We start from the raw sequence: 22533 nt of genomic DNA on the forward strand, positions 1-22533 counted from the left end.
TCATCCGATTGGCTCAGCAAGCCTCCAGAAGGACATTCCTGGTGCTTAATGATGGCAAGGCATAGTATGCTGTGCCTATACTAGCCTTTTTGTTTAAAGTTTCCTACCATTGCTAACACTAGTTCAGCTCCACCAGTGGTAGTAATGGTGAGTGTGCAGATAAGGGTCTAGGTATTTAAATTGTCTGAATTTGCGCTGAGTTGGTCTACACAACGTTGTAGTAAAAATACTGGCAGTCACTGGCACCTTATCTACCCCAGCACTTCCACCATAGTTAACAACCATGGAAACATTTCAGAAAAAGTGTTGTGTTATAGGCAAGGCCCTGGAAGGACTTTGAACTTCTATTGCTCTCCTTAGCAGAGACAAAATGGCAAGTGCTGTGAGAGATTTTAGATGTCTCTCTCAAGCTGTTCAGCCCCTGTATTTGTGCCTAAGTAAAGTCCCAAGTGTGCCTGCATCCTAAAGATTCCATAATGGATGAGTGCCTAAAAATGTGTATGGACTTGGTTACTCTGTTTGGACGTGTCATACCTATACCTTAGGAGATGTGAGTGAGCTATGTTTAGGGAACTTAGTAAATCACAAATCTATAAACTAGCTTGCTATTTGTCTGGTTTTTTTTGTTTTTGTTTTGTTTTGGGAGGATATTACCAAGGGAAATTACTTGTTGCTCACTTGTTAAGTGAGGTTTATTGCAACGCTGAAGCATAGGCCCAGACTCTCTCCCCGGTTCTGGTTTCTTTGGGCTGCTCCAACAATATAAAGAGTTGGAATTTGGATGTCTGTCAACTGAGAATTTCCCTGGCATAGTGCAATTCCCAAATGGCATGAAGCTGGTATCGTTTGCTTGAGTCAGACAGAGATTCAGGCAACTATAACTGACTCCCTTGCGGACCCTCCTCTGCTGCCCTTAATGAATCTCGGCTGCAGCAGAGAACAAGACCTAGAGCATTATAGAGCAGCCTGCGAGGTGGAGAGTTCATGAATTGGAAATAATTTATCCTCATCCCACAAATTAGTAATCCTGACAGATCATGGCTTTTATTTAGTGCATGCAATCCGCCTGCTGAGCCAAAGAGTTGTGGAACGCAGCAAAGAGGATGCTGTCTGGATTCTGTTTGGCTAGGGTTGTCTTAGCATCACAGCATCAATTACAATTAAAAACTAAATTCCTTCCCTTTTACTTCCTTGCCATATCAGGTTAAGATTTTATACTTCTAATTAACAAACAAAATACCCTGCAATGAAATGTGACAATAGAAACCTTAAACATCAGAGTGCCACAAATGAGATTGTACTCTCTTAGGACTGAGCACATCTAATAGACATGAACATGGTTGCCCACCTACCATGGAATTGCAGATGCTCCTTGGAGTCCCCTAACGTGTTAACAGGACCTCCGTTGCCATTTATGACAATCTGGGTAGAGGACTCTGTATCTGCACTAACAAAGAGGGAAGACAACCATAAAGCCTAATCCCTTCTTCCTCAGCTGTCGGGAGTTCGAGTTTGTCTCTCTTGTCAATGGAAGGCTGTGTGTAGATTCCACAGATCTGTACCAATGAACCAAATTTTAGAGCTTTTTAAGGCAGTAGTTCGTTTTCTCAAGGTTATAAACATATTGTGTCTGTAAGAATTTTCAAAGATACACACAACAGTTTCACAGGCTTGTTCACCAAGTAGTACAATTTTTTTACAATTTTTTGCTGTCACAGACTGTTCTTATTTTTTATTACAGGGATTCATACCTGTAGAGGATTGCTTTCGTTTCCTTTCAGCTCAGCTCCTCTTATTCATATATGTAATTTCTTATACAATCTATTCATAGAGCATCTTGAAAAATTAATAATTGTGTTCGAGAGAGCCTGCTAGGCTAAGTGTGAAGCCAGTATATGAATTAAGATGTTTGCATTTAGCTATGTGTTTGAATCAGGACATCACTATGCAGTGAGATCAGATGCTGCAAGGATTTTCACCCTCTGATGATTTTTATCCTGAAGAACTGTGCTTGCTGATGTATTTGATTACCATTGCTTGCTTTAACAGTACATTCCTCTTTAGTTCATCTGGCTTTTCTCTTTCTATATTATTTCTTGCCTATACCTCAGTATCAGCTGGAGCTGTTATCGTTCCTGTGCATGCAAGGAGCTCCTATGCTAATTTCCCTCCCTCTTTTACAATAATACTGTCTGCTAATAAAAAAAAATTGAGCTGTATAAATGTGTGTTTTGCATAGGTTTAATATCTTCAGCATGCTAGTTGATAGCAATTATACTATTATAAAATGGTTATTTGAACCAGTCATATGACCCTGCTGTTAATGAACACTATTACTGTGTTTAGAATTTCTTTTCAAGATCAGGGGTGGGCAAACTTTTTGGCCCAAGGGCCACATTGGGGTTGCAAAACTGTATGGAGGGCCGGGTAAGGAAGGCTGTGCCTCCCCAAACAGCCTGGCCCCCGCCCCCTATCTGCCCCCTCCCACTTCCCGCCCCCTGACTGCCCCCCTCAGAACTCCCCTGCTCCATCCAACCCCCCTGCTCCTTGTCCCCTAACTGCCCCGACCCCTATCCACACCCCTGCCCCACGCCTATCCAACCCCGCCCCGTTCCCCATCTCCTGACCGCCCCCCCAGAACCTCCACCCCATTCAACCACCCCCTGCTCCCTGTCCCCTGACTGCCCCCCGGGGCCCCTCGGCCCACTTAACACGCCAAGCAGAGCAGCATGTCTGGCTGCCACGCCGGCCGGAGCCAGACACGCTGCCGCTCTGCTCGGCAGGAGCACGCAGCTCGGCCACCCAGAGCTCTGCGGGGGGCGTGCGCTAGCCTCCCCATCCGGGAGCTCAGGGGCGGGAAGGATGGTCCCGCAGGCCGGATGCGGCCCAAGGGCCGTAGTTTGCCCACCTCTGATATAGATCAATGCAGGAGATGCACTTGAATTTCAGCAGCTGAAAAAGTCACAAATAGGGACTTTCAAATAATTTTGAATTAAAATAGTGAAAAAATAGATTCCCCCCTCATTCCCCTTTGCTGTGTATTGTGTACTCTCTCTGCTTGTGGCCTTGATTTTTTTCAAAAGCACCTCAACGTGCCCTCCAATTTTGCACCAATTGTGCAAATGTGCCATTGTGGTTACACTTTATAGCACATAAATGTCTAAGAACCTGTTTGCATTCACAAATCATGGACTTGAATGCCTGTGTGCTATAAAATGCACTTTCAATATTGAGCTCGTATTTGTTTGTGAAGACAAAACTTGAGGCTGAAAATAGGCCCCATTTTTTATTCTCTCCCTAGCTGGTTGAGACACAGACCCTTCCTATGCCCCTCCCGAGTTCATGTTACATCCTTCCCCTTTTTCACTCCCCATTCCCTCTGCTTAAGTTTTCTTTTTCCTTCCTCTCCTGCTTTGCTCAGGATTGAGTCTCTCTCCTCCTAGGCTAGGCTTTTTTGTTATATAAAACTCAAATGGACGATTGGTCGAGTTTCCAGACCAAATGGAATCTAATTGGACCAGGGGAAGAGCCTGGTGGGGAAGCACTGGAGGGAGCTGCAGCCTGACAAGAAAACTTGAAGCAAAGAAAGAGGTTGTTTAAAAATGTTAGTGTCCTGGCCTAGTCATAGTTAAACTGCTCACCTCCTCCCGCTTCCCGTGTGCCTCATCAGTTTCTTTGCTTTGAATAAATCATGCTGGAGTAATCAATAGAGCTGCTGATTAGTAAAGTCTTATTTATCAAGATTCTTAGTTGTTGGAACATTCTAATGGTGCTTTAGCCTGTGTTAAATTAACACAGACAAACATTTTCCTGGTTTATGGAAACATTTGTTTAAAAATTGGCCTGTAATCTGCTTCCCGGCTCTTTGAGCTGTGGTCAAGTGAAAAATTCTCTAAGTATTACCAAGGAATTGGGAGACCTGAGTTGTATTTCCAGCTTTGCCATTGATTCTCTGAGTTCCCCTGAGCAGGTAATTTCACCACTTTGTGTCTTTTTCTCTCACATGTACAATGGAGATATTACCAACATTTAAGTGCTTTGAAATGAAATTAAAGGTGTGTTTCACATTTGTCCCACCCATCCTATGTCCTTGACTGTTTTTCTTATTCTGTGCCATAGAATATTTTGCAATCTTACTCACAGGTTTAAACGTGCATTTCACTTTTGATTGTTAAACATCCTGGCAGCAGACTGTGTAACTTGCATGAAGAATCTGATGGAATCTGACTGAACTGACTTAATTAGTGTGTGCCAGTTTGAGGCTGGGAACAAGCTGTTTACTTTCATAATGCTTGCATGCTGTTATTCCTGGTGGGAAGTGTATAGATTTCAAAAGTTTGTCATTATGCTGCTGCATTTTGCATTATGGGACTTTAAAAAAAAAATCTTACACTTAATTCTAGTGAGCTTTTTCATGTTGTTTAATCCAAAATATTACATATGTTTAAAATACAATTCAGTTTAGACATTGGACAGCTGAGTCTCTTCAAGGTGTGATGTCAGATATTTTTTTAAAAAGTAAGTCTCCCAAATCTGTCAAATAATCAAGTTAAGAAAGACACTCTTCCTTTTACTACCTAGGGTTGCCAATTTTGGTTGGAGATTTCATCACATGACATAAACTTTCATTAAGGATTAATCTTTAATTCCTGGAGACTCCAGGCCAGTCCTGGAGGGTTGGCAACCCTACTCCTACCCCCTTTTGTTGTTCTCTAGTGAAGAGCTCTGTTGTGGATTTATGAACTTCAGGAGGAAGCAGCCATAAGTTTTCCCACATATTCCTTTCAATATATCTGCATACTGACCAGACACACTTCCTGCTTTTCTAATTTTTGGCAGTAAACAGTTGTGGTACCATATTGTGTGTTGCATTCATAATATCCACGAGGAGTAGGATGAGACCATTAAACCTCTTTAATTCATGACCTATGGCATAGTTGATCTTGCTGTCTTAGAAAGCAAGTAGCAGTTTCACTAATGATTTCAGTAAGCTTAGAGCTGGGCCCTTCAACCCTGGTTTCCAGAGGTAAAAGACTTTCTTCATTTCTTCACTGCACCATAAGAACCAGTGAAAAGGCTTGCACCATTTCTTAACTGTAGTCAAAGATTGAAAAATAATGGTTTATCTCTTTCTTTTGAACAATGATTAAAGTTTTAGATAAACTTCAGCCAGTGTGCAGAATGCCATGTGTTTAAAAAAAAAAAAGTTGTAGTCCTCCTCTCCTCTTCTCTGTATTAGGGTCAGTGCTTTGATCTTTAAAAAACTTCTTATTACTGGTAGCAGAGGGGGTGTGAGTATGGGAACATGCATCTGTACGCGCGCGCGCACACACACACACGGATTATTATGCCTGGGTGAAATATGTATGAATGAGTCATGAAAATATATCATTGTGTGTGAATATTTGTCCAACTTAGTGTTTGATATCAGGGGATTTAAGTAACCGAAGATATAGAACCTGCTGCATAACTGAGCTCTTTGTGAGCCCATAGTGCCAAATAAACCTGGGACTAGAGGCTTTTGTTTGACAGCTGTTCACCAGCGGAACAGGCATGCCAGGCAGTCAGTATGCAGAGCTGGAGAACAGAGCTCTATGCAATATGTGGTTGGACTATTCATATTTTTCACAAAAACAACACAAACACATTATTTTAAAGAGGGAGAGAAACACTTACAGATGATTTGGCCGGAAGGTTTGTTATTTGCTGACCTTTTCATTATTATAACTATGGATACGTTGACAGGGAATTGGGAATGGGGCCTCGTGCTGGGCACTGTTCAAACATAGATAAGAGATAATCACTGAGGTCAGAACACTGCATTTCTAGGACATTAACAATTTGTTCAAAGAAAAATGTTGTTGTTGTTCTCTAAAAAATATTATACGAATTGCTGCAGTTTTTAAATTGAGGGGAGTGGTGACCAGCATCAGGGTCAGATTTGGTGCCTTAATGGTGATTTCATTTTGGTGGAGTCTGACATTTTCCTGAATCACTTTAGCAGATCAACAACCTTTGCTAGTAGGCAAGCGCATGAATTGAGACAATCAACACTACAAGTCCTGCTTACCATGGTTGCGTATGTTCTGTGTTAACAGCTTGGTAAATTAATACTTGTAAGCTTCAGTCCTGGAGCTTGTTACGCATGGGTGGATTACTGCAGCCATGTGCTGCCCTACTGATTTCAGTGGGTTCCATTCTGACTGCAAGCAACAATTTTCAGGACTGGGCCAGACACAGCAAATCATGTCCCAGAATGGGTAGTGAAGGTTTTATCGTTTTTCGGAGTGAAGAAATGAACGCCGAGGTTGGTATTGTGTAAGAATTTGCCATGCCTGTATCTATATACTTCATAATAAATTTGTACTTTGACTAGTGGGCAAGTGTTCTGAAATTTAGACCAGCTAAAGGTTTTTCAGCTAAATTTTGATTTTGCAAGGTGCTAACCAGGAGTTCTGATATGATTATCTGAGTTTCAAATGGCAGTAGTTTCTTGTATACAGAAATCTGGATAGGGATGGTGTTGTATGGCAGGATGATGCGGAAATGGTGTATTTGTGAAGAGCCTTGCATAATAAGGTCCCTTACCTGATTCAGGCCTTTGGTTGCTATCAGAATGCCCAAAAAGAGGGGGAGAGAGAAAAGAAATTAGGAAATCACCTTAGAATCCATATAACCTATAATCATGTTGTCTCAGCCATGCAGATTTCTGAATTAAAGGATTTGTGTATCACATATGTTAACTAATTATTTCTTAGCTTTAGTGACAGTTACCACTAACATCTAAAATATATTATTTGAACAACAGGTGCTGTTTATTTGCGTACTGTGAAGAACATGTGAAGTCCAATGTTCAAAGATAGTCCTTGCTATATTGCTTTAAAACACACAGCAGAAGCTTCAGTGAGGAAGGAATAAACACACATGACATGTTTACCAGGAAACATTTCCTTGCTCATCAATCTCTAAACAAAGAGACATTCTTATTGAATAAGAAGGTGGCTGTGTCAAGATGTACTCTATCTCCATTGTTTTCACTTTCTCTATAGATATAGCCTAGATTGCATCCTGTGGAAAAAGATTTATCTTGCACAAATATTTTCTTCCTACACTAATTTTCTGCGATAGTGGTCACTAAAGATGTGACCGTTGGAAAAGGTCAATAGCAGTTGATGACATTGCTAAATTAATACATCGTTAATTTTCTTAGAGGAAAGACACACACTCCAAATAATTCTGTAGTGAATGTGATTCTTGTGAATGGAGGTGATTTGACAGAACTAATACCCCACCCCCCCAAACTCCAAAGAACATATGCTATATGGGCAGTCCAAGACTCCTCATTCTACCTGCAAATATACTTCTCCCCAGATCTGGAAGAGCCACTTCTTAGAATGAAAAGATAGTTATTCTTCACGTGCCCAATCTATCCTTGCCCTCTTGGCTGAGGCAGCCAATAAGCTTGTCCCAATTATGGTGGGGAATTTTGTGGGGCTGTGAGATATGGACACCTGTCCACTAGCCACTGCATTGAGGCCACAAGTTAATTTCACATAGGCCAGGACTGGGCAAACCTTTTGGCCTGAGGGCCACATCTGGGTATAGAAATTGTATGGCGGGCCGTAAATGCTCATGAAATTCATGTTGGGGTGCAAGAGGAGGTGAGGGCTCTGGCTGGGGGTGCGGACTCCAGGGTGGGGCCAGAAATGAGTTCAGGGTGCGGGAGGGGGCTCCGGACTATGGCAGGTGGGGTGAGGTGCGGGGGCAGGGAGTGAGGGCTCTGGCTGGGGGTCCAGGCTGAGGGGTTTGGGATGTAGGAAGGTGCTTGGGGCTGGGACTGAGGGGTTTGTAGGGCAGGAGGGGGTTGGAGTTGGTGGGTATGAGGGCTCCGGCTGGGGGTGCGGGCCCTGGGGTGGGGCTGGGGATGCGGGGTTTGGGATGTAGGAGGGTGCTCCGGGCTGGGACCAAGGGGTTTGGAGGGTGAGAGGGGGATCGGGGCTGGGGCTGGGGTAGGGGGTTGGAGCCCAGGAGGGGGTCAGGGGTGCAGGCTCCGGGTGGTGCTTACCTCAAGCAGCTTCCAGAAGCAGCGGCATGTCCCCCTTCTGTCTCCTATGCAGAAGTGCGGCCTGGCGTCTCTGCTGCTCACTGCCCCGTCCGCAGGTGCCACCCCGGCAGCTCCCATTGGCCACAGTTCCCATCCAATGGGAGCTGCGGGGGTGGCCCTTGGCGTAGGGGCAGCGTGCGGAGTGGAGCCCCCTGGCTGCCCCTATGCATAGGAGCCAGAGGGGGAACATGCCTCTGCTTCCAGGAGCCACACAGAGTGGCCCTGCTCCTCGGCTGGAGCACCGGAGTGGGGCAAGCCCCAGACCCCACTCCCCAGCGGGAGCTCAAGGGCTGGATTAAAACAGCTGGTGGGCTGGATGCGGCCCTTGGGCTGTAGTTTGCCCACCCCTGACATAGGCCATCAGACCATTATTGGATAGCAATATCTTTCCTTTATAGCTGACCAGGGACTGACTTAAGCTGGTGACCTAGCTGTGAAGAGCTATCGTATACCATTACCTATCTGCTGAGCTAATCAGTCCACAGTGAGTCTCACTTTCATTAACATGAACTTCAAATTTCTCCCCAAAAGTAAATCTGATTGAACTTGCCTTCGCTCTCTTCCTGCCACATACTGCTGCAGAATAGGAAAGGAGGCTTGATTTTTCATAAACATCCTTCTACATAAGAATGGGGAGTGAGGAGAGCATTGGTTATAGTCTGACGCTTTCTATGATAATTTTCACAGTAACATTTAAGGGCCGTGTAAAATACTTAAAAGTAAACATGAATCCTTCTAAATCTTATTAGGAGAAGAACAAAAGGAAGAAATGGTAGTAATGAGGCTTGCAGATTGGAGCTATAGGGTGTGATTTTGTACACACCAGCAAGTGCTACTGGAAGACGCTTGAGGAACATCTACACTGCAGAGCTGGTAGCATGCCTCACAGCCCAGCTAAACTGACACATGCTAGCTGTGTTTTAGCTAGCATACTAAGACTAGCAGCTTAGGTGGTGGCATGAGCTAACTGCCTGAATACAAGTCCACCTGACCCTCTGGGTCCATACTCAAGTTTCTGACCCGTCCCGTTGCCCAAGACACAACGTTCACACTGCTATTTTTGGCATGCTAGGTCAAGCAGAGCTAGCTTATCTGTCTAGCCGGGCTGGGAGGCACGCTCCCAGTCGGAGTGTAAACGTACCCATATGTACAGTACTTCCAGTCTGAGTAGTGACTGTCTGTAAACGTAGCACCTTTGTGCTCGAATAACCCTGACAAATTCCTTTTTACAAATTGGTTCTAAAAGAGCGTAATCTACTCATTTTTGGGATTGTCTCAGTCACAAAACCACAGGATCTCATGTAATACTGAAGCAGTCTCTTTGCCCATCCAGTACTCTATTTCAGCAGTATAAAAGAGACCCCCATTTTAAATGGATGTCATTTAGAAAATAACTTTTCTTGAACACTCCCTGTTATATAATGCTTTTATAGTTTTATATTGAGCATAGCACAGCAAACTGTTGTGCCTTGCGTTGTGCATTTTATTTAAAAGAATCCTCAGCACAACATTAACTGTTTTACCAGAATGGCAAATGGAAGAATTGATTCTTGATTCAGGTGCCAGAAATCATTACTAAGAAAAAAATTACCATGTGGGTTTTCAAGTGTGGTGTGTGTTTATTTCATTTTTTGCAGCCATGGCTACACATATGACTCCCTAATAAGCTATTAGCTTCAGGGCCCCTTTAATGCAGTTGCTAGAAATCACAAGTAGGGAAATAATTCTTTTTGAGGCTTCTGGAATTGTAGTTGCAGCTGTCACTTCGCCATGTGAGAAACAATGTGATGGTGCGAATCTTATTACCTCATGGGAGTTCTGTATATCCACAGTTAGTTGCGTGTTTGCAATGTTCAAACACAATTTTTTCTTTTCAGTAATTTTGCTTCATAGTAGACTGTCATAAATGTGTGCCATTCCAGATGCCACAACATATATGGAGGTTGATTTGTTCTTTTTGTTTATCATACAATCAATAAGTCAGTGGGTAGTGGTACTGGAGCCAGATAATTATTGATATCAAGTTTATGATGTTATATTTATCAAAAGGGAATCCTTGTAAAGCACAAAGCCGTAGTACTAATGGAAGGTTTACATTGTATCAGTTGGCTTTGTGTTACTATCTATTTTTTCTTTCATGGAAAATCCTCCTTATCTAGTACTTGCTATGGTGCACCATTGCAAATCTTTTGGGATTGTCAGCAAATATAAGTACCACCATGTGCCTGGAGATGGCCTCTAGCAGCAAGTACTGTATTACAAAAATCCCAAGCTTACATGTTCTCTGGAGACCTACAAATTCTGTACCAAATGCAAATGATATAAACAGAAAATAACTATTTAAAATACTTTAATAGTATATATTTATCAATAGAAATCATGCAAAACTACCTAGAACTTGATGGGAAACTAGTGAGCATTACCAATTCAGGTTCAAGCTTACTAAGTAATCAAAGAAACGTCAGATATCCAAGCTTGATTGGTATTTTTATTAATTATTAGTACAGTGCACAGTGAAAAGGCAGATGAATTACCAAGCATGTGGAACTGAAGCTTGCAGCTGATGGCAAATATGACACACGGGTCACAGTGCTGGTTCTGGTACTGCTTACTCATTATTTTGTTGTTGGTACATTATATTTATATATGTAGTCCCGTCTATTGCAGTTAAGACATTGCTTGCTTAGTCGAAAGACCAGGGCACTGTCTTTCTTAACAAATTTAGCAAGCCTGTGTTTTTCCCTTCTTAGCCTGACAATCAATGATTATGGGAATCTGGTTCATGAATGAGCTCTAGGCCTTATAAAAGTCTGGCTCATCATTCAACATGAGTCTCCAGATAATGTTTTCAATGTCAGTGCAGATAAAATGCAAGTGACTATAGACCACTAAAGTGAAAATTTACTTGCTGTAAAAATTTGACTGACTATCTGATCCATAGGAAACTTTAGACTGGAACTCTTTTGCCAAATGTTCTTTTAGACATGCTATGTATTTTATGAACCTGAGTCCTGATCCTTCAAACAAACCTACGAGTAACTTTTCACATGAGTAGCCTTATTGAGCTCATGTGCGTATAGTTACTCAAAACTGTAAGTGTTTGCATGATCATGAATGAAGGGTGCACTTACAGTGATCACAGCTATCTATTGCACAAGAATGCCTGCTTTCTGGCTGAGCAGTTAATCATGAATTGCTGGGTTATACCTCTACAGTATTCACAACTGTTTTCTTATATCTGATTGCAGATAGAGCCATCTTTGGAATTCTTTCTAGGGCACATATCCAAAGACAGGGAGGGATTTGATAGCTATGATCGTGTTGAGCCCAGAGCTGTGGTCAAGTCTGTGTCCAGAAAGTATTCAAAAATGCCAACACAGATTTGGTAATTTATTCACTTGATCTGATTCTGCTCCCACAGCGTGTCTGGTTCATAATTCCCTGGGGTGTGGTTAGTTTAGTTATATTGTAATTTTGTTCTGAATGCAATTATTATGGGTCCGGCTCATGTTATTCCAAATAACTAGTGTACATGAATAGAGTATTTATTCCATCATCTGTGTATTTGTATATGTTGCTGTGCCTGTAAATAAATAAAGCATGCAGAAAGTAAACTCATCAGATTTCATGGAGTATGGAGAGAGATTTTATTTTAAACAACAACACAACGTTATAAAACAAGAAGAAAAAGAAGTTTCTATCTTGGAGGTATATGAGGTTTCATTTACCTTACAATGTGTGCTACGGAAATTGAAATGTGAAAGTAAGTAACCTAGCATATTTAGTCTTGGGAGTGTATTCAATAATTTACACACAATAAATGTGTAGTGGTGTTGAAATTCATTGGAATTGAAAACTATTAAGCTATGCAAAATTAAACTGACGAGAGTGAAGATATGGTGTAGCTTTGTGTTTGGTAGTCCTACGACTATTAAGGGTGAACTAGAGTATTAGACTATTGTAGTGCTACTTTATTTATCTATTTATTTATTTAGCTACTTATTAATAGGGATGTATCTTGTGAAGTGAAAGCTCTGCCAGTTTGATATGGAAATAAGTTTGGCAGAGGTGGACTGGGCTTACCTCTCTCTGCCTGCTCCTCCCGTTATCTGAGCAAACCTGCAGTGAGACAAAAAGGAGAGCAGCAGAAGGAAAGGGTTACGCTCCAATGAAAACAGCAATACTACTTGGAGTTTTCCTATGCGTTCAGATGTCACCAGCCACTGCTGGAGTTTGGAGGGACTGCACATCTTGGTTTAACATACCCATTCCATTTTTAATAATCAGGAACCAAAGATGGAAAATTAACACTAAATGACATGTCTTAGTGATGTCTTCCTCATCCTATGTTGTGTGAGTGCCAGTGCTGCACTCTGCTGTTGGAAGCATTTTGTAGGGCACATAAAATAACTACATTTCACTCCAGTCTGGTGTTTAGTAAAATGGTGTCTCTATAAACTACAATATGTTTAAATAAAACAGATCTTGGTTTTACACATTATTATTCTATGGCAGTTGCAGGGCATTTGCACTTGAAATGTGACTAATACACATTAAATATGCATGGAATATCTGCGAGGGGGGGTTAATTTATAATGGGACTGAATTATTCTCTTACACCTTTTGAAGTGAAAGCTGTGTCATGGGTGCAAGAATTTGGCCCTCCTGGTGTACTCCAAATTTGACTGGCTGGTTGTGAATGTAGCTTTTACTTGATGGTGCCAATTAGAAATTAAAAAATTCATTGGGGAAGATGCATTGTTTTCAGTGTCTGTTTCCTCTTCTCTTTGTCAGTTGCATTTCTCTATATCTCCTCTTTTTTTTTTCTTTTCCTTCACTGTGTGCTTTACTCACAAAACTAAAACTAGGAGTCACCTGATGAAATTAATAGGAACAAGAGGAAGTACTTTTTCTTGCAACACACAATCAACCTGTGGAACTCATTGCTGTAGGATGTTGTGAAGGCCAAAAATAAAACTGGGTTAAAAAAAGAACTAGTTAAGTTCACGGGGGACTGGTCCATCAGTGGTTATTAGCTAAGAGGGTCAGCATGCAGCCCCTTGCCCAACACAGTTCTGGCTTCTTGCAGAGGTTAAGAAGTGGAAGATAGGGGTGGATCACTCCAGAATTGTCCTGTTCTGTACAGTTGCCCTGAAGCTCTGGTATTGACTGCAGTTGGAGACAGGATACTAGATTAGATGGACCATTGGTCTGAGCCAGTATGGCCATTCCTATGTACCCATCCCCTTTATTTCTGTATCTTCCAGGTCTTTCCCCAGAATATTTCCCCTAATTCTGTTTTCTAAATTGGCCAATCAATCTCTTCATTCCCCCTCACCCCAACATCCACCCTCTTACACACCATCAGCCCTAACTTAATGTTGCATACACACCCTCTTCCATGGACTACCAGGCACCTTGATATGCAGAGGACTAAACTGCAGTGAGGGTCTCACTGCTCAGAAGTCAATACCACTTGAAAAGGAACGACCATACCTGTCACCCCAGTGGCTGGATTCCTACCAGGTTGCTGCCCCTGAACATTTTTTGGCAGCCCATTTATTTTTGTAGATGCCAGCTGGTGTAAGTGTTTTGAGTAAATTGGAATGCCCTCTCCCAAACTCAATCTGCCACTGCCGCCGCCACCACACACACACACACACACACACACACACACACACACACACACACACACACACACACAGCATCCTGGTTGCTGGAGGAGGAGCTTTCTCTCTAGGCTTTCCCTCCCACCCCAAAGATTCCCGGCTACCTCAAGACTGGAGGTGATGGGGGTATCAACCTCTGTTTCGGAGGTTTAACCTTCTCAGTAAAACACTCCAGCATCTGCCTGTGCTCAAGGCTTCTTTCCCAAGCTGCAAAAGAAGACTGAGTCTTGCTACTTTGACTGCTCCCCAGAGGGTTCTGAATAGCAGTAGGCAAGACTGGCGAAGCTACAAGCCACAGCAGAGGTACTGGAACTGTCAGTCTGCAGACTCAGGATGACAATGTTATGTTTGTTATGCCCACCAAAAATACAGAGCAAGGCAAACAGGGTCGGGGAAGATATCTATTCCCTGACTGCGGAGCTATTGAGTATTTTTTTTAAGAGCCAGTACTTTAAAGGGGAAATTTCTCTGACTTCCCTATTACGGATAAACCCTCGCTGCTTACTCAGGTGGCATTCTGATATGTTTTAATATGAAGATAATTATTGGCATGGTAGCGAATAGACTCACTTGTATTTGCTTAATAAAAACTTGACATGTGAGTGGGCTTTAGGCCTCTTAACTTGAGTATTTTATGATTGAAGTAGTCTATGAATAGCATAGAGAAATGCCCCTTTTTTCCAGCTAAGCGCTGCACAAATATTAGCGTTTGAAATGAGAGCCAAATTCACAAACCTCGGACTGCATATAACATCCATCTCAGTGAGCTACTGATAAGGAATAACTGGAATAATTTATATTTCTTCACTGACATAATGAGAAAGTCCCATTGTATTTGAAGTGTCTTCCTCATGAGTATTGAATTTGGCACAGCCATCCATCCAGAAACTTACTCAACAGCTCCTGAAAAATTTAAAACCTTGCATATGTCTTACAAGGAAAAAACATTACTACTGCACTTGCATGTTTTTTTTTCATTTTTAGGCCTCATTAGGCTTTTCACCAGCAAACCACCTTTGCCAAGTTAATTCTACAATTAGAGTATCAGATATGCCCAATGTCAGTAAATTTACAGCTCCGGACTTCGTTTCATTTTGATTTGTATCATCATGTATTATCTAGCACCTAGAGACCTCAATCAGGATCAGGGCCGGTTTGTTCTAGATGTTGTGCAAACAGAGCAGACCACAGTCCCTGCCCTGAAGCTCTTACGGCCTAGAGGTATGTCAGCATTTTGAGCTGGAGGTGTAATTTCCAGATCCAGGACACACCCTCACTAGCTCTGATTGAGCTAGGGCACTAAAAATAGAAGGGTAGCTGCAGCAGTGGGAGGGGCTAGCCGCCTCGAGTTGGATCCTGTCTGAGATGCTAGCAGTGTACTCGGGGCTGTTAGCCCCTCCTACCTCTCTCACTGTGGCAGCTACATTTCTATTTTTAGTGTGGTGGGTGTGTCTCCTCAAGCTGGAAATTACTCTTCCAGCTCCAGGTGTAGCCATAGCCTAAGATAACACAACAAGTGGGTGTAACAATCAGCTGGGAGGAGCAAAGGACTGAACGTGATGGAAAACATGCAGGCCAGATATGTGCACAGATTGATGGTTTTGAGGTGGGTAAATTAAAATATTTATAAAACAAATATCAGAGATTCCTACTGGTGTTCTACCTAGACATCGTTAGTTAGCCTGGTGTAGCCTATTCAGTTTTTGTGTTGTAAATATCCTATTTCTCTGAGGCTGGTATGGTGGCTTGTATTGGAATAAATTGACATTTCTGCATCCTGTCATAATTATGTCAAGATAATGTCTTAATTATATAATATTCTATATGTGATTATATTGAGTGGTGATGTCATGTAATGTTCACTATTTTATATAATCCCTCAGACTCAGGGAATAAAAGATTATATAAATGTAGTAGAGTTTGCTTTACAGTTTAAAATTTAACTTAGATGGAAGGTATACAATTTGAAGTGGAAATAGAATATTTACTGACATTACTGCCATAAGAAATCCTAACTGTAGTCTTCAAACCAAATAACTTCATGTTTATCACATGTATTGTTCTTCCAACCCTACTTCTTCTCTGCTCTCATGTTATTTATACTGTCATCCTTAAAAACAAACCTGTACTTTGTGTGGAATTCTCGTGTTGGGTAAAATTGTCTGTGAATTGACTGTGTTATAGTTAGGAAATGAAGCTGTGGGGTGGGACCCCAAATACTTCACCCATAGATACAGTTTGTTGAACTAAAATGTAATGCAACTTTTTTTTTCATCGTGGTTAGCTACTTTGCAGCTGATCAAATTTTCATGCACATCCATAGAACAGAATGAACAGAAGGACTGAGATTTTAGTAATGTAAATAGTGATACTGGGCATTTGGTTTGATAAAATTGTAAGGAGACTCTACAGTGAGTTCTGACTCTAAGTAATGATTCATATGGCTGAGTGGTATGAGGAAGGAAAGCTGTGTGTTTTTAGAAAAAGCAGATTAATTTGGCTAAGTTGTGTGTCAGTGTAATTGAATTGAAATAATGTGCTAATTTGCAGAAAACGGTGTTAATGTTTTAACAGTGTCCAGTTATAGCAACATGGGAACTAAAATTGCATTTGTACTAGTGGCCCAAGAAGGGAACAAGGTCAGTGAGTTCAGGAAGCTAAATGTCACATGGTAAGGCTAAGAATAGGGAGAACGCTGGAGTGCTGATTCAGATAGTAATTTTAGTGCACTGTTTTTCCGTTTAGAATTCCAGGGTTATCTCATTTGAACTGTGTGGTTAGGCCTGCTGTTTTCAACATGGTTGATCAAGAGCGGACTTCTGCAACATTTCATCTTCCACAAACTCATGCATCCATTTCTCCTGTCCCTCCCTATTCCAGAGAACAGCCCATCTTCACCACCAGAGCACATGTCTTCCAAATTGACCCCAGCACCAAGAAGAACTGGGTTCCTGCAAGCAAGCAGGCTGTAACTGTTTCCTACTTCTATGACAGCACAAGAAACAGCTATCGGATTATCAGTGTGGATGGAGCCAAGGTAGGAGGTTGACAGATACATCTGGCATGTTTATTGATTGGAGAGCATCATATGATGCGGCTCAGCATTAACTGGTAATAGATATGGATGGGTCAGCCTACAGAGATAATCGAATAAATACTTAATTTGTATGTAATCCACTCTGTTTATTTGTACTGTTAAAGTTTCGAGTGCAGAAATGGAAGTGTGTGTGTGTGTGTGTAATAACAAGTGGCTTTCTGAACACAATCATGTTTGTGGAGGCAAGACTAGATCAATTAGAATAGCTTAACACTATTGACATCTTGGCAGACAAACAGGGGCGGCTCCAGGGACCAGCGCTCCAAGCGCATGCCTGAGGTGGCAAGCCGCGGGGGGGCGGCCTGCCGGTCGCCGTGAGGGCAGCACTCAGGCCACCTTCGGCGGCATGCCTGCGGGAGGTCCGCCGGTCCCGTGGCTTCGGCTGCAATTCGGCGGCAGGTACGCCGAAGGTGCGGGACTGGCGGATCTCCCAGAGGCGTGCCGCCGAAGGCTGCCTGACTGCTGTACTTGGGGCGGCAAAATACATAGAGCCACCCCTGCAGGCCAATAATTCTTAGTGCCAAATTTTGGCTAGTATTTGGCTGATTATGTCTTAAAATATCATCCATTAAAGGTACATCTGAATTTTTGTGGCCATTTTTAAAGGGTTCAATGGGAGAGGTGCACACTCAACCCGGAGCTATTAGTTTTGAAGTGAGAGGATTGTCTACCCCTTGGGATAAAATAATATGTCTTCAGTGATTAATTATGCCCTCCAGCCTGCACCTTGATAGACTGTTGCACTGCTGGTCACTTTTTTCAGTCCGCAAGACAGTCTGCTGTTGTAATTCCCAACCCTATGCAACATTCCTTCTAGAGCAGTAAAAAAATGAAGAAACTCCACAATGCTGCAGCCCTTCTCTTCTGCCCCTCTCCTTTAATTAGTTTGTACTGTTTTCGATAATAACTAATTAAGGCCAAATTCTGCCCTTGGAAGAATGTCTACATTGCTTCAGTGGGAGCCCCAGATGTGCATGGAGGACAGAATTTAGCCCCTTGCATGTTTTCTTTGTTAAGAAATAAACTGGAACAGCTTCCGTTTACCACTTAATTCAGTGGCTAAAGTTAGCAAGGTAGAGTTCATTAGCCTGAGGTTGTATTCTAGGTTAATCTTTTTTCCTCCTTCATTTTTATATTAGTCTCGCTAAAAGCAGAACAACATCAGTGACCATTTTATTTAAAATATTTCTCTCTTTAAAATAGATTATGAATTACAGTTTTATTTTGGACTTAATAGAAGCAATCTCCTGAGACACGTTCAGCAGAGAATGAATTGTTCACCAACCTCTGGATTGTCCTTCCTCTTTTCAGAATAGTGGGCCTGTGCTGGCTGAGGAGCAACAGAATGTTATGCTGGCCTCCTTGGAGAGTCCCTCATTACCCCTTCTGTGGAGTCCTTTCACCCTGGGAATATAGGCTGGAAAAGGAAGCCCGGGTATTGTGCTGCCAGATTCAGCCAGTACGCTTCACTTTTCTAGCAACTTTTTTCCATCCAAGAATCCCCACACATTTACTAAGATCAGTTAATTTAGCTTCATAACTTACCCTGTGGATAAGTGCTGTTATCCCCATTTTAAAGATGGGCAAACTGAAGTGTGGATTGATTAAACTAGTTGAGTGAGGAAGTCTGTGATGAAAAGAACTTAGATTTCATGACTCTCCATCTTATGCCTTAACTGCAGGACTTCCCTCCTCATAGGCCATTGCTTTGCTTAGACAAGTTAATGCAGGACATGCTGAGACACTTGCATAAAAATCACATTGAAATCCCACGTCAGCGCATTTGGTATGGTTTTACCACATCACTCTGACATTATGTAGAAACAATAAAATATGATGAAAACTCTCTAGAGTGCAGTGCAATTTATTCAACATTGGTTGTGTAAGCTTCATTTTCCCTTTTTTTTTTTTTTTTTTTTTTTTTTTTTTTAAAGCCTTCATTGTTCCTCTGGGGCTACATGTTGAACTGCAAATATGGAAAAGAATGGAGGGTCACTCTAACCTCTTTGCTGCTCTTGTCATTCATAAAGTCAGGGGCTGGCTGCAGAATGCTAACTTAATGAATATTTGTTATCCTTCTGATGTGCCACCAGTCTGACAGGTCATGCTCCTTGAAAGAGTGGTTTGTTAAGGGGAAAAACATGATTTTCCTAATAATTACGCAGTGTTTAGGGAGCACTTAGTGTGTCTGTAGAGGGCTATGCAGTTTTTCTCTGTATGGAAATGCATTGTACATTTATAGAGAACATAAGCAGTTAAGAAAACATGAAGTAAAACAGGTTTGAGAACGAAATGTGAATAGAAGGTATCTCCGGCTGTCTGACCAACATTTGTCTTCCCAGCAGAATGGTTACTAGAGGTAATGTATCACCTATAAGGATGGCATAGATGAGTTAAACTACATGGTGGATCAGTGATCCAAAGACACATAGACAAACCTTAGCCGCCAGAGACCAGGGTAGTGCCTTTGCTCTAACCGCTCACAGAAAAAACAGCTGACCTATTCCCCTTTCTGGATAGGCTCTTAGTATTTATATCAAGTGTGAACATAAGAATCTTTTACAAGATACCATTACCAAGGAAAGGAATAGAGCAACATGTCTTTTAATTACATAAACAAAAGAACTTTGTAACTTTTTCAAGAAAGTAATTTCATCATAATTCTTGAAGGAGTCATTCGCCAGAGGCCATCTAAACAGGAAGATACAGAAAGCTAAAGAAAGTAATATTGACAAATAGGGGCTTGGAATATTCCAGACTTAATGAGGCAACCATTGGCTCTGCCATATGAAAACCCCTAGTCTTTTAGGCAAAAGTCAGAGTGTGACTTAAATTGGGGAAAAAACATGAGCTAATAAAAGTGGCTGGTTACTGTGCAGCGTGTGGGGGGGAAAGCATAGGCCAGACTCCTCATTAAAATCAACTTATATTATTCTACCTTTAGAAACACAGAGGCTTGAAAGAATGCAAATTAAACAGAGCAATAACCTCCATCATCCTTTGGAGTTATGCATAGTACTGCCTGGATTGATTTTAAAACAATAAAACTTTCAAGTTGTAAATATTTGTTAAACAAGGAAAATTGAGGTTGGAAAAATAGGAACCTAACATATTTCCATAGAGAATCTGAGAATTAAAACTGTTATTTTCAGCCCCCTCCAAATACGGGGGCAGGGACAATAAGCAAGGGCTAGGTCTCTTCCCCCCCCCCCCCAATATTGCACTTCAATCTATTGACCCTGTGTAAGGCCGATAGACCCCAGTTGTCGGTGGGTGGGATTGAACCTGGGACCACGGGAGTTTAGTGCATGAGCCTCTACTGCATGAATTAAAAGCCATATGGCTGTTAGCTAAGGCTGTAGAGCAGATTCATTAATCTCTCTCTAAGTGGTCTCGGTACCACTAGACGGGATAGAACACCACACCAAGGAGGTGTGTGGGTTGCATACTTCCCCTTTCCTGAGGAGGTACGTCCCAGCTGAAATCCCAGACAAGCCCCCACTTGTAACACCAATAGACCCCGGTCGTTGGTGGGCAGGATCGAACTTTGGGCATTTGGAGCTAAATGCATGAGCCTTTACTGCATGAGCTAAAAACCATATGGCCCCTAGAGCAGACTCATTAATCTCTCTCTCTAAGTGGTCTCGGTGCCACTATATGAGACAGAGCACCACACTCAGGAAGTGTGTGGGTTACACCTGCACCAGTTAATCTTTTGAGAAACAATTCTATTCTGTCCTTGGGGGAAAAAAATATTACCCTGAGAATTAAAATCCCGTGATAGTTTGTGATGGAACAAATATTTTGAAACCGGTCCGGCAGAGAAACCTGACATCTCATGTTGTGATTGTGACAAACTGAAGAAGATATTTCTAGGAGAATGATTAGACAGATGGGCAGAGAGAAGAGCAATGAAGCAAGATCACAGAGGGAAAAGACCAGCATCTTGCAAGACTGGCTCTGGTAAATATATGCTACAGAAATGATACCTTCAGTGCTTTAAGGAAAGCTTTCATTTCAACTACAGAGTGACCATTCATTTGCAGAGCCCAAGTTTTTGTTTCCATGTGATATAAAACAACATACAGCACAAGTTACCTTGAAAATTAACTGGCAATGGCCAATAGTAATGAAGAGTCCCAGGATACAAGGTTTTGTTATCTGGCAGGCCTGCAGATCAAAGTCAGTGGGCCTGTTCGTGGAGTAAAGTGCAACTCAGTGTGAATAAGGGTGGCAGAATCAGGTCCCTGGGGTATATTCCTCAGAATGAATATAATAAAATGAATAAGCCTCTCTGTAAAATATTTCTCCTTCAGATTTCATATCCTGTCATATGAGAGATTAGTAAAAATAGCACATGTTGAAAAGGAAATTTCTACTGCTGAAGACAGTAGAATGATGCTTGGATTCCTTCAGGGTTTGTCTTTCTAATCCTTGCACCAGACTGCATTACTAGTTAATACAATAGCTCGGCACCTCTGCACAGAACGTACATTTCTTTGTTGAATATTTACACAGTGAAAAGGGGGTGGATTTAGGAAACTGAACTCTAGAGTTACCACTTTCAAGGAAACCAACTGCATACTTTTCTTTGTGGATGAAAGTAAAGTGGTTGTGAAAGACCCGGAGACTTTTTTTTTTTTTTTTTTTTTTTTTAAACATTTTGGGATGTTCTGCCAAAAGGTGTGCGTTCAGATTTGAGGAATTTGCAGTTAGTGCTGTCAGAGGGTCTGAGAGAAACATGATTTTGTTTTGGCTTATATATCTTTTTCTTTGGCCTAATTTCCGTTATTAGAACAGTATTGAATCTTTTTAAGAAAAATATTGAGTGACATTGAGAAGCAATTCCATACTGCTACATTTTTTTGGCACCAAATAAAGACTTCATACCGCATGCTATGAAAATACTTTGCTAGATGCTTTCATAGTCATCATAGCAATTAACTTTACATCTGAGAATTGATGGATCTGATTTGTAGCAAATATAATGTATGATTTGGTTGCAGTTATTTCTATTTCTTGTGAGCATATTCCAAGTGAGCATGTAGTGATCTCCTGATTTAACAGATTAATTAGCTGGGGATATATATAGTATGGCTGAACATATCTGTGGGAATCGCTAATGGATTCCTCCCCTGCTACTCCCTGATGTTGTGACTATGACAGTACTGACATGCATAAAGTCCTACTTTTCCATGCCCTTTATAGATTTCACAGCATTTAACTCCATTGTGAACAGATTGCCGGGAGGCAAATGGCTTCCCACCCCTGCTTTTGCTCCTGCTGACTTATGGACCTTAAGGGAAATGTGTGTTAGCTGCAATTATATGTTGTACAGTGACTGCACATTTTGTCTACGTTTTCGGTCATGTCATCTACTAAAAACAAAATATATATGCTTGTAATCGGAGATTCACCTTTGCCAGCCCTAAATTTCCTGTTCTGTTAGCATTACAATTAAATGACCATCAGATATTTTATAGTCATGAAATGCAGAGGAGGAGGAGGAGAAAGCAGCTCAGGAGTCTTTAAAAGTGATCTGAAAAATGTGGTGCTTTGCCTTTTTTTGCTTGTTTTTATAATGTATAAAGAAGGCCTAGAAAAATATTCAGAAAGAGATGGGGAGGGGGCACGTGCATGGAGAGGGTTCTGTTTCCTTGGTT

At 41.7% G+C, this 22533-nt stretch overlaps 1 protein-coding gene across 3 annotated transcripts in view; it reads left to right on the plus strand.

Annotated features, from left to right (window-relative positions):
- Positions 1–22533, plus strand: part of HOMER2 (homer scaffold protein 2) — a 113471-nt gene that overhangs the window by 28956 nt on the left and 61982 nt on the right. For 2 of the 3 annotated variants that reach the window (XM_054041928.1, XM_054041927.1), the window contains exon 2: positions 16654–16810. The exons of the other annotated variant lie outside the window; for it this stretch is intronic. In XM_054041928.1, coding sequence (XP_053897903.1) covers positions 16654–16810 — 157 coding nt within the window. The remainder of the gene's footprint in view (positions 1–16653; positions 16811–22533) is intronic. 3 annotated transcript variants of the gene reach the window in all.

The sequence above is a fragment of the Malaclemys terrapin genome, chromosome 10, assembly GCF_027887155.1.
Source record: "Malaclemys terrapin pileata isolate rMalTer1 chromosome 10, rMalTer1.hap1, whole genome shotgun sequence".
Taxonomy (NCBI): domain Eukaryota; kingdom Metazoa; phylum Chordata; order Testudines; family Emydidae; genus Malaclemys; species Malaclemys terrapin.